The 13,927-nt window shown below is 38.0% G+C and overlaps 1 protein-coding gene across 1 annotated transcript in view; it reads right to left on the minus strand.

The window, feature by feature from the left end:
• UGT8 (UDP glycosyltransferase 8) overlaps nt 1–11,318 on the minus strand; it is a 122,813-nt gene extending 111,495 nt beyond the window's left edge. Inside the window, exon 1 of the mRNA XM_006881070.1 lies at nt 10,411–11,318. Coding sequence (XP_006881132.1) covers nt 10,411–11,232 — 822 coding nt within the window. The 5' untranslated portion in view covers nt 11,233–11,318. The remainder of the gene's footprint in view (nt 1–10,410) is intronic.
• Between the last annotated feature and the right edge of the window lie 2,609 nt (nt 11,319–13,927).

Here is a 13,927-nt window from a genome sequence, read left to right on the forward strand (position 1 = left end):
AAGGGTTCCAGTTTCTCCACAACCTCGCCAGCATTTGTTGCTTGCTGTTCTGTTAAATTTTGCTATTCTGACTGGGGTGAGATGATATCTCATAGTTGATTTTTGACAAGGAGATGAAATAAGTTAAGTGGGGAAACGATAGCCTTTTTAACAAATGGTGTTGGCAAAACTGGAAAAGTATCTGCAAAAGACTCAAGCAAGATCCACAGCTTGCTCCATATAAAAAAAAACCAACTCAAGGTGGATCATGGAAATAGGACTAAAATCAAAGCAATATAAGCTTCATTAAAGAAAAGCTTGGAAGAACGCTACAAATCCTAATCCACAACACAAACTGTCTTCCAAGTATCCTGAAAAACAAACATACAACCAGGAGAAGATTAAATAGATGAATGGGATCTTCTAAGAATCAAATCCCTATACAAATCCAAAAACTTCTCCAGCAGCGTAAAAACGGAAGCCACAGACTGGGAAAAAGTATTTGGAAATGACATATCAGATAAGGGATTTATATCCAGAATTTATAAAATACTTGAGCACCACAACAAGATAAAGGTAAATAATCATAGGAGGAGATGGCACAGGATATGAACACACTTCACCAAAGAAGACATTCAGATGGCCAACAAGTACATGAAGAAATGTTCAAAATCCCTAGCTCTAAGAGAGATGCAAATAAATTGTTATTTTAATGGGTGTGTACAGAAAAGGTGAATTTGATTCATTCATGGTTGCACATTTTTCTCCCTACTCCATCCCAGTTCACTTAAAAAAAATTACTCATTCTTGTTGCATAATTTCCTCTCTCCCTTTCCCCACTCCTCTCCGGAGTCCACTTTGCAATGCATAGAGCAGGGTTTCTATAGTGAAAAGTATATACACAAAACCAGAGACAACATTGTTCTCAATGGAGAGAGAGTAAAGTGATTCCCTTTGAGAATGTGAACTAGACAAGTATGCCCTCTATCACTACTACTCAGTATTGTACTGGGAAGACTTAGCAAAAGCAGTAAGTTAAGAGAAGGAAATGAGGCATTCAAAGTGGCAAAAAGGAAGTACAATTATTCCTATATGCAGATGATATAATAGTATTCTTAGAAGACCTTAAAGTTTCAGCAAGAAAACTGCTAGACATAGGGGACCAAATCAGCAATGCGGCAGGATACAAAATCAACATGCAAAAATCAGTTGGATTTCTCTACAGTAACATAGAGAACACAAGAAAAGAAACAAGAACAACAATGCCAATTATAATAACTAACCACAAGATAAAATACTTAGGGGCAAATCTAACTGAGACACAAAAGACTTACAGAAAGGAGATCACAAAATTACTACAAGAAACAAATGAGACCTAGAGAAATGGACAAATACATCATGTTCATTGGTAGGAAAACTAAATATGATGAAAATGACAATTCTATCCAAAGCAAACTACAAGTTCAATGCAATCCCAATACAGATACCAATTCCATTCTTCAACAAGATGGAAAAGGCAATTTCCAAGATTGCCTGAAATGGAAAGAGACTTCGAATTAGCAAATCACTGCTGAAGAATCAAAAATAGGTAGGAGGCACCACGCTTTCTGATCTCAAATCTTTCTACATTGTCATAGTAATCAAGACAGCATGACACTGTTACAGTGACAGACACACAGATCAATAGAATAGAAGGGAGAACTCAGAAGTCCAACTCATCTACCTAGGGTCAACTGATCTCTGGTAATAAGACAAACCCAATTACAGGAGAAATTACAGCTTCTTTAACAAAAAGTGCTGGTAAAACAGGAAATCCATCTGCGGAAACTAAAACAAGATCCACACCTCACAGGACACAAAATCCAACTCAATGTGGATCAGGGACTGAGGATTAAAACCAAAGACTGTAAAAATCATGAAAGAAAAACTAAGAACAACTCTGGAAGCTCTTGTCTATGGCACGAATAGATTTTTATCAAGGAAAACCTACAGTCAGGAAAGGGGGGAAAAAAAAGATGAATGGACCTTCTAAAAATCACATCCCTATGCACATCAAAAAACTTCTCTAAGAGGATAAAAGGAAGATCACACACTAGCAAACAATATTTGGAAATGATATATCCGATAAGAAACTCCTATCAAAAATTCTCCTATCAAAAACTCCTATCAAAAAAACAGAATAATCCATCACCTCAACAAGAAAAAGGCAAACACACAAATCACAAGATATGAACAGACACTTCACCAAAGAAGAAATTCATACAGCCAGCCAACACATAAAGAAATGGTCAAAATCCCTAACTTCCAGAGAGATGCAAATCTAAAAAACACTGAGATACATCTCAGCCCAGTAACCACAGTGACATTCAACAGGGCAGCAAAAAACAAATACTCCCAAGGATCTGGAAAGTTTGGAATTCTCATTCATTGTTGATGGGAATATAAAACAGTAAAATCACTATGGTGGGAAATCTGGCATTTTTTCATAAAGCTGGACATAGAAATATCATTTGACCCAGCCATTCCACTACTAGAAATATACCCTAAAGAAACTAGAGCCATGATTCACACAGATGTATGCACACTCATATTTACTGCAGTATTATTCACAAGAGAAGAAATGAAAACAGCTGAAGTGTTTGTCAACAAATGAATGGATAGAAAAAATGGTGCTACATCTCACAATGGAATATTACCTAGCAGTCAACAACAGTGAACTTGTTAAACACTACACAACATGAATAGTCTGGAAGACAGTACACTAAGTGAAATATCTGTCATAACAGAACAAGACCATTGTTATAAAAATAGGATGAACACAAGGACAGAGGGGCAGAGAAAGAATAGATATATAATGAACAGTGCACTGGAATGGGAGATGAGAGGTACTACCTGAAGGGAAGGGATGATTAGATATCATTATTAGACATGAAGGTTAATTAGCATGGCAATTGACGATCTGAAACAAGACTTGCGTTACAACTGGAGAGAGAGGGAGGAAAATATCAAAGAATGAATGACAACTCATCCTTTCTGTAAACTTTAACAAAAAAGGTCACAATTTTAAAAATATTAAACTATATAATGGAAGCTCTGGTGGCCTCGTGGCAAGAAGCTGCACTGCAATCCCAAAGACATGTGGTTCGAGGTCACTAGCTGCTCAGCAGGAGACTAATGGGCAATCTCCTCCTATATGATTAACTGCCTCTGAAAACCTGCCAGAGGGTCAGCTGTGGGTCAGTTCTGACTGATGGTATACAGCAACATTATATATAAATTATTGTTACTTGCTGTAAAGGTGGAAATAATGCCTTGCTGTCTCTCCAGCAAGTTTCAGAGGCTAAAAGTCACACAGGAGGAGACTGCACATCTTTATCCTTCTGAGCAGTTTGTGGATTTGAACTGTTTACCTTTGTGTTGGCAGCACAGATCCTTCTTAACCACGAGATCACCAGAGCTTCCCTATATTTTATTGAATGTAACTTATTTAAAAGTTGATATTTAAATCAACATTGTCTATTATTATAATCTCATCTCCAGCTTTCTGTTTATTGCATAATAACATAATTTTGAAATATAATGTAGTAGTAAAATAGCTTTAATTTTTCACATCTGCTCCAATTCTGGATCAAGTCTTTGAGTGTAGGTATTCTGCTGCCAAATCCCAACCTAAACCCTTCATTCACAACTAGAGAAATCAGCTGCTCAGTTCTTAATTTCTCCTAAAATCTCCCTTTGTTGGAAATTTTGGCAAATGACAAACAGGCTTAGTTCCTCAAGACTCTGAAGGTCCCTTATCTATGCTAATTCATTATATGTCGTGGAGAGGGTGCAGCCCGAGAACTCTTTGGAGGCCAGAATAATGAAGCTTTGCCTCAAATACTTTGGGCATGTTGCTAGAAGGGGCTACTGACTGGAAAAGGACATGATGCTGGGAAGGGTGGAGGGTCAGCGAAGGAGAGGAAGACCCTCAACCAGAAGAACTGACAGGGTAACTGCTACAATGGAATCTTGTGTATCAGAAAGTGTTACGAAGGCACAGTATAGAATAGGGTTCAGATCTTTTGTTTAGGGTTGCTATGAGTCATATTCAACTTACAGCATCTAATGACAACAACTGGCAATAAAGCATCTATAAAAACCATTGACCTCAAGTTCATTCTGAATCATATAGCTCCTTGGCATTTACAAGGCTGCAGTCTTTATGGAAGCAGACGGTAACACTTTTCTTTGTAGGAGCAGTTGGTGAGTTTGAACTGTTAACCTTTCAGTTAGTAGCTGGGTGCTTCACCACCATCCTCAACTGCATCATACTGTATTAAATCAGACTTCAGAATGACATCTCTTAGCCCCTATGAGGCACCCAACTTTCACACAACACTCATTTTTATACACACCTTTGGAACACTTTAAATATCATTCCAGTTTACCAACTGGGTAAATGTATGGAGTTTTCCTTTACCAATATCAATTGCATTGCTGTTATTAGGTGTCACTGGCTTGATCTGCGGTGACTCCTCCATTCAGCAGAGCAGAACCCCATTCCAATCCTGTGTTATGTCATCCTCACAGTGTTTGCTCTGCTTATCTTCCTATCACAGTCATTGCATCAGCTCATACCTAGGTATCTTAGCTCATTAGAAAAACGCAGAAATTTTTAGTTCCTTATTGGGATAGTACATGGACAAAAACTCAAAATAAATAGAAATTATTATATTATTAACAACACGGTTGTACTAACTGAATCAACTCTGGGCAACTATTTCCACTTGGCACAGTTCATTTAATTTTAAACAAATACTGAGTGATTACCATTCTCCACGCTATGAGTCAGAATTGATTCAATGGCAACAGGTAATTTTTTTAAAGGGATAAAATTCCAAGCTGAATAAAGTACGCACTCTTAGAGGCACCAACAATCTACTTAGGGGGAAAATAAACTAGTAATTAACATATGATATGTCATATGTGATTAGAGTTCAGTATTGTAGAAACTGAAAAATTTCAGAGAACTACCCTTGTTGCATGGGCTAGGCCTTCTCTTAGTCAGTGGCAAATTGCCCAAAACATTTTAATAACGGAAGCATTCCTAGACTGGCATGCATCTTTAATATTACTTATTATCTACTAACCACATTATCAATGGTACTATATGATGTCACAGTTTCATATACATTTATTTCTTAAAGTATGTATTCAAATAGGAATTCTTCTACAGTCCTCACTTCTGACTGAAGCAAACATCTGAAGGTGAATAACAATCAACATATTTCAACAAAGAGATGCAGTCATGGATGTGCTTGCCAGTTTGGGCTATGAAATCTGGAGGATAGTTACTTGGCCAACTAACTGGAAGAGATGCGTGTTCATTCCCATACCCCAAAAAGATGAGTCTGTAGAAAGTGAAAATCATTGAACAATATCACATGCAAGGAAAATCTTGCTAAAACTTATCAAAAAACAACTAGAATTGTACACCGACAGAGAACTGCCTGAAATACAAACTGGATTTGGAAGAGGCTATGGCACTAGGGATTATTATTGCTGATGTCAGATTGATCTTGGCTGAAAGTAGAAAATACAAGAGGGATGTCTATTTGTGTTTTATTGACTATACAAAGGCTTTTGGCTGTGTGGATCACAATAAACAGTAGCAAAAGTTGAGAGAAATGGGAATACCAGAACATTTAATTCTGCACAAGTGAAACATACTGAGACCAGGAAGCTGTTGCGCAAACAGAGCACGGGAATAGCGTATAGTTTAAAATCAAGAAAGGAGTATCTTACGGATATATCCTTTCTCCATACCTTTTTAATCTATATGTGGAATTGATCATTTTGGAGGCTAGACTTTATGAAGAAGAATGTGGCATCAGGATTGGAGGAAGACTCTCAACAACCTATGCTGGGCAGATGACACAACTTTGCTGGCTGCATCTGAGGAGGACTTGAAGTATTTGCTGTAGAAAGTCAAAGAACAATATTGCAACCTTCAATATGGATTGCATCTCAGAAAACAAAAAAATAGAGATTCTCATCACCAGGTCAATATGCAGTATCAAGGATTGAGGTTGTTAATGATTTCACCTCGCTTGGGTATAAAACCAACACTCTCGGCACCAGTAGTCAGGAAATCAAAAGAAGAGCTGCACTGTGAAAAAAAATCTGCTGTCAATGATCTCTTCAGAGTGCTAAAATGCAATGCTGTCAGTTTAGAGACTAAGGTGCACCTGATCCAGGACACAGTCTTCTCAATTGCTTGCTATGTGTCTAAGAGCTGGACAATGAACAAGGAAGACAGAAGAAGAATCGATGCCTTGGAGGAGGTGTGGAGCTGTAGAAGATTATTAAACATACCATGGACTGCCAAGAGAACAAACAGGTAGAGACTAAATATCTCAAGAAGGTGAAAACCAGTTTGCTCTTTGAAGGTAAGGATTCTGAAGCTCTGTCCACATACTTTGGGCATGTCACCAGGAAGGATCAGTTCTTAGAGAAGGACATCATGCTTGGAAGGGTAGATGGTCAGCACAGAAGAAGAGAACCCTGGATGAGACAGATTGGCACACCGACTGTGGAAATGAGGTCAGGTGTGTCAGAAATGCTTAGGTTACTTCAGGACAAGGCAAGTCTCAGAGCCATTGTTGATAGGTTTACTAAGTTGTAGTTGACTCAATGGAATAAAACAACAGCAAAAGGCTGATTTCTATTACCAAATCTTCAGTTAAGTATAGCAACCATTCAAATATTTTAGTTTGACTTTCATAGTAAGCCCTCAAAGCCTTTGAGATATCACATAAAAAATATTAAATAAGTCTGCTTAGTTTTGTACAGTTTTAAGTGTAAAGTGAACACTGATACGCAGAGATTTCACACACAGGAACACAATGTGAAACACACTTAGCTTTGCAACAAGCTGTATGGCTTTGAATAAGGTACCATATTTCCTCATCTGAAAAAAATTAGAGGAGATTTTTGAGGAGAAAAAGAAATAATATGATGGCATGAACTAGGTGGCCTCTTAAGTTTCCTTGGGCTCCACATCCATGAAAGCGTCTAAAAATGGTCTTCAAGAAAATTGCCCTACCCTTCATAAGTTGTGAAATTCAAATTCCACTGTCAAATCACTTCTAGACATCAGAAATACCTACTCCATTTCCAGTGCCAGATGTCAAGAGAATTACAATTAAGCTATTATAACAAGTGAATCACATGTTCTACAAACCCACTTGTTTTAACAAGGCATCACTTGCTGGACCCTATTGTTTCAGTATCACAACCATCCCCTGCAAAGAAAACAGACATTTGAGAAACTCAGTAACAGAACCCAAAGACACTGTTTATTTTACCTATGAGTCGACTAGGCAAATTCAAACAGAAACTTGTACGTTCATAAACATAAAAAACTTTAACAGAATAAAGATTAGAAATAAGAACCATCATCATCGAGACACACCTTACTGAAGAAAGTCCTATAAAGCACACTGAACTAAAAAGTACCTTTCATACTCATAGCCTAACAGAATTTGGACGACAACGAACAAACTAGATGTGTCCATCTGCATATAAGGCATCGATGTGTGCTGTGTGTATTACCCAAGTTATGGTTTGAAAAGCTAATGCGGTTATTATTAAAAATAAGTATGTTTTCAAGAGAATCATTAGAGAAAGAAAACAAGAGAGAAACCTACAAAATAAGTCAGTGTCGCACTGCAAATTACGACAAATCAACAATTCACTTTGAGCACTGCTTTAAATAATAAAAGTAAATAGAACATCAGTGGGCTGAGGGATTCACTGGGAAAAAGTTACACTTACATTACCAACAACTCAACTAAAAATTCACTTATACAGGGACATCTTAATAAAGGGCACAGTATAGAAAACAAAGTATGAAATATGACTCTATATACTAACAATTCAAATTGGTACAACTTAAGGAAAAAAAGAACATAGATTGAAGAGTGGGAAAGAAATAAGATGATACTTTTTTATTACTTATTCCATCGGGAGATAACTTAAGAAGAGCTAAACCATCAAGGGAAAAAAGGGATAGGCAGAATAGGAGTGAGCTCTAGTTGTGAAAACGTGAAGACTTGGAGGGAACAGGGTATACTATTATAACATGGTTTACTGAGTTAAAGATAGAATTGATCTCCAATTCTTTTAGAAGTTGCTTCCAAGTAGTGGTATTTTAGCTACATTTAGGAAGGGACAAATAGTAGAATTGGAGTCCTTACGGCCTAGTGGTAAGAAACTGGACTGTAACATTAAAGGAAGTGGTTTGAATCCACCAGCTGCTCTCTGGGAGAAGGTTGGGCACTCTTGTCCCATGCGATTAACAGCTTCTGAAAACCCATCAAAAGGTCAGCTATTGGTTGGTACTAATGAACTTAGGGAAATTCATAAAAACTGAGATTAAACTGAGAGTAACCTCTCACCTTTACAGGTGGACTTCACAGAGAACAACTGGGCATTTTTGGTCTCTATCTAAAGCATCTATTTTAAATGCTGGAGCTGTTCAGGCAATGGGTCTGGTCATTCAATGCTTCCATGTTATAGAAAATGTCAAGTTGTTATTCAACACATATATTTTTAATTAAAAGTGGTTGTTTTTGTTGTTGTGTACTACAGAGTTGGAACTGACCTGTAGTTGACCCTCTGGTGGGTTTTCAGAGGCAGTTAATCACACAGGAGGAGATTGCCCATCCTTTTCTCTGGAGCAACCAATGGCCTCGAACCCAAAGCCTTCGGGATTGCAGCACAGCTTCTTGCCACTAAGCCATATAACCTGCGGAGGGAGCTCCAGTGGCCTAGTGGGTAAGGAGTTGCACTTCTAACCCAGATGCAGGCAATTGGAATATATCAGCTGCTCCAGTAGAGTCCTCCCATGCAATTTATAGCCTCTGAAAACCTCTAACCTCACTGAAGTGTCAGCTATGAGTCAGTTCTAACTCAACAGCACATAACAATATAGTTAATATAAAGCAATCACATAATTACTCCATAAAACAATTCTGTCTCATAATTGCCCTTATTCTGTGTCTAGTAGTAATAACGTCACAAAACCAAAGGTGAGGGGCAGGGAACAAGTTAGCACTAAATTACATGAGAATGGCTATTTTCAGAACTACGTTCAGATACACTTTTAATAGAGACAACCATGAAATTTGGTCAAGCTTCCTGGAAAACGACAGAAGAAGTGGAAAATCAACTACAAATAATAATAAACTGCTGCTGGTTTGAGACACTTAATTAACTCAAATGGAGAATAGAACTACCAAAGCGTCTATCCACTGGAAGATCAATAACAACAATAACAAAGCAACAAAAACAAACAAAAATGTATTTGCCTTGGAGAACAGACAGGCTTTCTTCCAGTTCCAATAATTATTTCTTTGAAATGGACATGATTTTCTTAAACTACATTTGCTGACTAGCTTCAAATTAACTGACTCTTCACCTTGATCAGTTATCAGCTTATGTTGACTGTGAGACATAAACTTTCTGGTGGTTATGACTGTCAGAAATTCTGCAGTGGCATATTAGCATTCTCCATGAGTTAGAACTGAATTTATGGCAACTAGTATATGATTGCTGCTTTTTGGAAGTAATTTAGTAGGTTGCTTTTTTAATAAAAGCTAATACATTTACCCTTAAAGAAACTAAACTAACAACATTATCCTCACGTACGAAAACCCATTACCACTGAGTAGGTTCTGCTGCCTTCTCACGTACCTTCAAGGAATACAGCAGTGTGTTAACCACTGAGCTGCTAATCCAAAGGCCAGCTGGAGAAAAAGGAGGGAATCTACTCCCATAATTATCTACTCCCAGATCATAGCCTTGGCAAGCCCATGAGGCAGTTTTAGTATGTCTGTAGTGTCACTATGAGTGAGAATCCACTCCATAGCAGTGAGCAAGGTTACAGAGTTTCCAATAACTGCCACATCTTCCTCACAAAGAGGTGATGGAACTAACCTAGTGCACTTCTGATTACCAGCTGAGTGTTTAACAACTGCGCCACCACGGTGTCTTCTCAATATACCCAGTGTGTACCCACTGCCTTCTCACCAGCTGCAACTCATGGCAACCCTCCACAAATTTTTTTATAGGTGGAGACTACCTAACTATCCCTTAGAGGGATTGGTGGATCCAAACGGCTAACCTTTTGGTTAGCAGCTGAACACATACTTCATTATCAGAGCTCCTTCAACAAATACTGTAGCTATTACTTAATAAAAAAAATCTGTTTGCTTGCTAGTCTATAGATCATATGGTAGAACTCTCTCCTGGTATCACATAAATGTTCATTTAAAGTAGGAAATCCTTCTCAGGAAACAGTGCAATAACCAATATGATTTCTCCCCCCAAATCAAAATGACTTTATATTAAAAAAACAAAATTACCAAAGAGTTCAGCAAACCTTACTTCTGGTAGTGGGCTGGCCGGTTTGGTTAGGATTCCTCCTACATAAACAACATTAGGCAGGGTAGGTCTTGGAAATTCCAGTGCTACGTCAGTACACAGCATCCACAGGCTCGACCCATGAACCAAATCATACATGGACTTCTCTGGCAGCAGGTTGTACTTCTGCATTATCTTTTCATATTTGGGAAGAACCAGAAAGCTGACTCCTAGTCTGGAAATGAGGTAAACGCCGGTGTTTTTCATCCTCTGAAGCAAGTTCATGTGGTCTGTGAGGAGTGAATTAAACTCTGGAACATAAGCTAACGGAGCAGGAGCACCTACTTCAGCAGGATACCAGAGGCCAGTTGAAAATACAGCATATTTAACCCCTAGAAGATGAGCTATCACAAAGCCACACATGTCATTGGGGTCCACCAGCAGCAGATCAAACTTCTCCTTTTTCAGACCCTGAATCAGGGCGCTGTTGCCAACCATCATATCACAGTTTTTAGTATAGTGATCCAGTATGTCAAACAGTTCGACTGCTGTCAATCTCCCAGAGAAAATATTTCTCATTTTAGACTGCAGGAAAGCATCCGAAGTGGTACTGTTAAAGATCCCCGGGTAGCGCTGGAGGCTGTAATGGTTAGATGGAGCGATGTCTCTACCTTCAGATAGAAGGAACACTGTATGATGGCCTCTCTCATGCAAAGCCGAGGCTAGTGTCTTGAAAATGTACATATGGCTTTCAAACATAATTGGCGGCACGATGATGATTTTGGCAGCCTTCGCTATCCCAACAGCACTCCACAGGAGCATGAAATATGGAGTGTAAGACTTCATTGCTGAAATGACAATCAGAAAACTCCTTACAACAGGATATAACCATTAGGATTAAAAATATACCACAAAGCCTTATTTTTCTCAAAGCCTTTAACAATTCACTACTTAAGCTGAATATCTATGATTTGCACTTGGTTGCTAACTGAAATGCTAGCAGTTTATAGCCATCTAATGTTTCTAGGAATTACCTGTTTATCTAGTTTTGTAAAGATTCTTCTTTTTCATTGCCATGAATAGAAACTGACTTGGAGCTGACCCTCCAGCAGGCTTCTGAAGCTGTAAACACTTCTTTATTCCACAGAACTGTGGTGGATTTGAACTGCCAAAGAGATTCAGCCTCTGGGTTAGCAGCACACCTCCTTACAGACTACACCATCAAAGCTCTTCTTCTTTTCTTTTCACTTTCATTCACAGTGTTGATATGAGTCACCTATGACTAGAGAGCACTTAACAACACTAACATCAACATAGAGAGAGATCAATTGGTCTAGTGGACAAAAGGTGATGCTACCAAGCCAAAGGTGGGTGACTTTTAATTCGTGGCCCTCAGGCCTGTTTTTCACTGTTTTTGTTCAAACATTCTAGATCGTATAGCCCTGGTGTGGGTGTCCACTTGTTGTATAGAGGTAACTTGTGGTTGTTGTGAAGCTAAACACTGTGACTGTCAAATGCGTTAATGGTTACCCACGGCGGACTGTGTTTGGTGGACCTCCCCAAATAAAACAAGCTTGGAAGCAAGAGTGGCATCCACTTACGAAATAGTTTGCCTCCTGAAACTCTATGAATCTGGAGAAAGGATTAAAGTCACACAAATGTTGAGGACTTTCATTCATAGGGTTGCTATGGGTCGCCTACGACTTGACGGCACTTAATAACAACAGTAAAGATTACAGCCAATAAACACTCTAGGGGCCAGATCTACTCTGTCAACTGGGGAGATAATGAGTTGGAATGGTGTTCACAACATCCAACACTTCTTTGGCAAATGAACCATTTTTAAAAACCATCCTGTATTTTTATTTGAACTATCACTTTCATTTTTCAAATATTTTAAATATAGAACTAAAAACAAGTTGAAATACACAGAAAAAAAATGAAAATGATTTTTTTTTCTGAGTACCCATCTGATCTGTTGGGGAGCTCTGTTGGTCTAGTCCGTAAGGGAGTTGTGCTGCCAACCCAAATGCATGTGGTTCAAATCCACCAGCTACTCCCTGGGAGAAAGATAGGCAATCTCCTTCCATATGACTTACTGCATTTGAAAACTTGCTTGAGGGTCGTCTATTAGTTGGTTGTGACTGGAAAGCACTGAGTTACTTGGTTAGTTTTTTTGTGTTGGTTTTTCTCTTTTTTTTTTTTTTCAATCACTGTGGTAGTATAGCCCATAAGGAGCAGTACAGTACTGCTAACCTCACCCAAAGGCAGTGCCTCTCTGGCAGACCAAATCCATCAACGATAGGCAATCCCCTCCCATGCGATTTACAGCTTCCAAAATCTTGATGGAAGGTCAGCTATTCATCAGTTCAGATAGCAGTAAGCTGTCCCTTGAACTGCATTAATAATAATAAAATAATAACATTTATATCTGAAATGAAATGTTTTATTAAGTTTGAGTGGCAAATGCTTCCTCTCCACTCAATAAATAATACCTATGAAATATTTGCTTATCATCTAATGTAATGTTAACTTCAAGAACAACCTAGAATTTTTAATTCTTACGAATATCAACATTTTTCCCTTATTTAAATAATTTTATCTCAGCAGTTATGCCCTCAATTATGTCCAAAGCACACCAAAGAAAGATTATGCTCTGGAGAATCATCCGTCCAGGTAGTAGCTCTGTAGGGAAGACTACGTACCCTACATACACAGGAAAAAACCTTATTTTAGCATGTATTTCCATCTTATTAAATATTGTGAACACTCTGGTAGTCTGTGTAATTATCAGTTTTCTAATTGCTTTAATGGAAAGAAGCTTTTGAAAGACAAATGTGAGAAGCTAACTCTTAATATGCATTTAGTAGAAAAAGAACTGATGAACGAATATGCCATATTCTGGCCTATCAGATAAGCAGTGTATACCTGGAGAATAATGTTGTTACTCACAGTAACAGATTTTGTAAGACAAAGGCTCTTCTAAATTGTATAAATAAGTACATATATGGAGGACAAACCATGAGAAAACTCTATTACACAATTTAATGGAAATTGAGACTGTAGATTAGCTCTCAAATTAAGCAAAGATCTAAATGGCAGTTTCCACTATGGAGATGTCTATGAAATTTCAGAAATGTTTATGCATCCCCAAATCAATATTTACTATACTTATTATATATTACCCATCCTATTTGTGTATTCATCACTGTCTAGTACCTTTAGTGCATTCTTCACAATTAACTACTGCATGAAACCTAGGAGAAATAATGGCAAGAAAATGACAGATTCTTCCAAATCAAGACAGAGAAATACAATAAGCAATTATATTTCTGGATGGATTTTTCCCTCTTCTGCACCAAGAAAATTTTCAAACAATTTATAGCTAAGTTTAAATTCTAACATTAAGAATAAATATGATCTGGCAATTTGCTGTAGAAAGGCAATTTGTGTTGCCTTGAGGATAAAAACTGTGACATTGATGCGTCAACGTGATAATGGATAGCCATGGTGGAAAGTGTTTGGTGGAGCTCCCAAATTA

Source organism: Elephantulus edwardii, unplaced genomic scaffold (genome assembly GCF_000299155.1).
Source record: "Elephantulus edwardii isolate Elephantulus edwardi_28Jun2011 unplaced genomic scaffold, EleEdw1.0 scaffold00012, whole genome shotgun sequence".
NCBI lineage: Eukaryota > Metazoa > Chordata > Mammalia > Macroscelidea > Macroscelididae > Elephantulus > Elephantulus edwardii.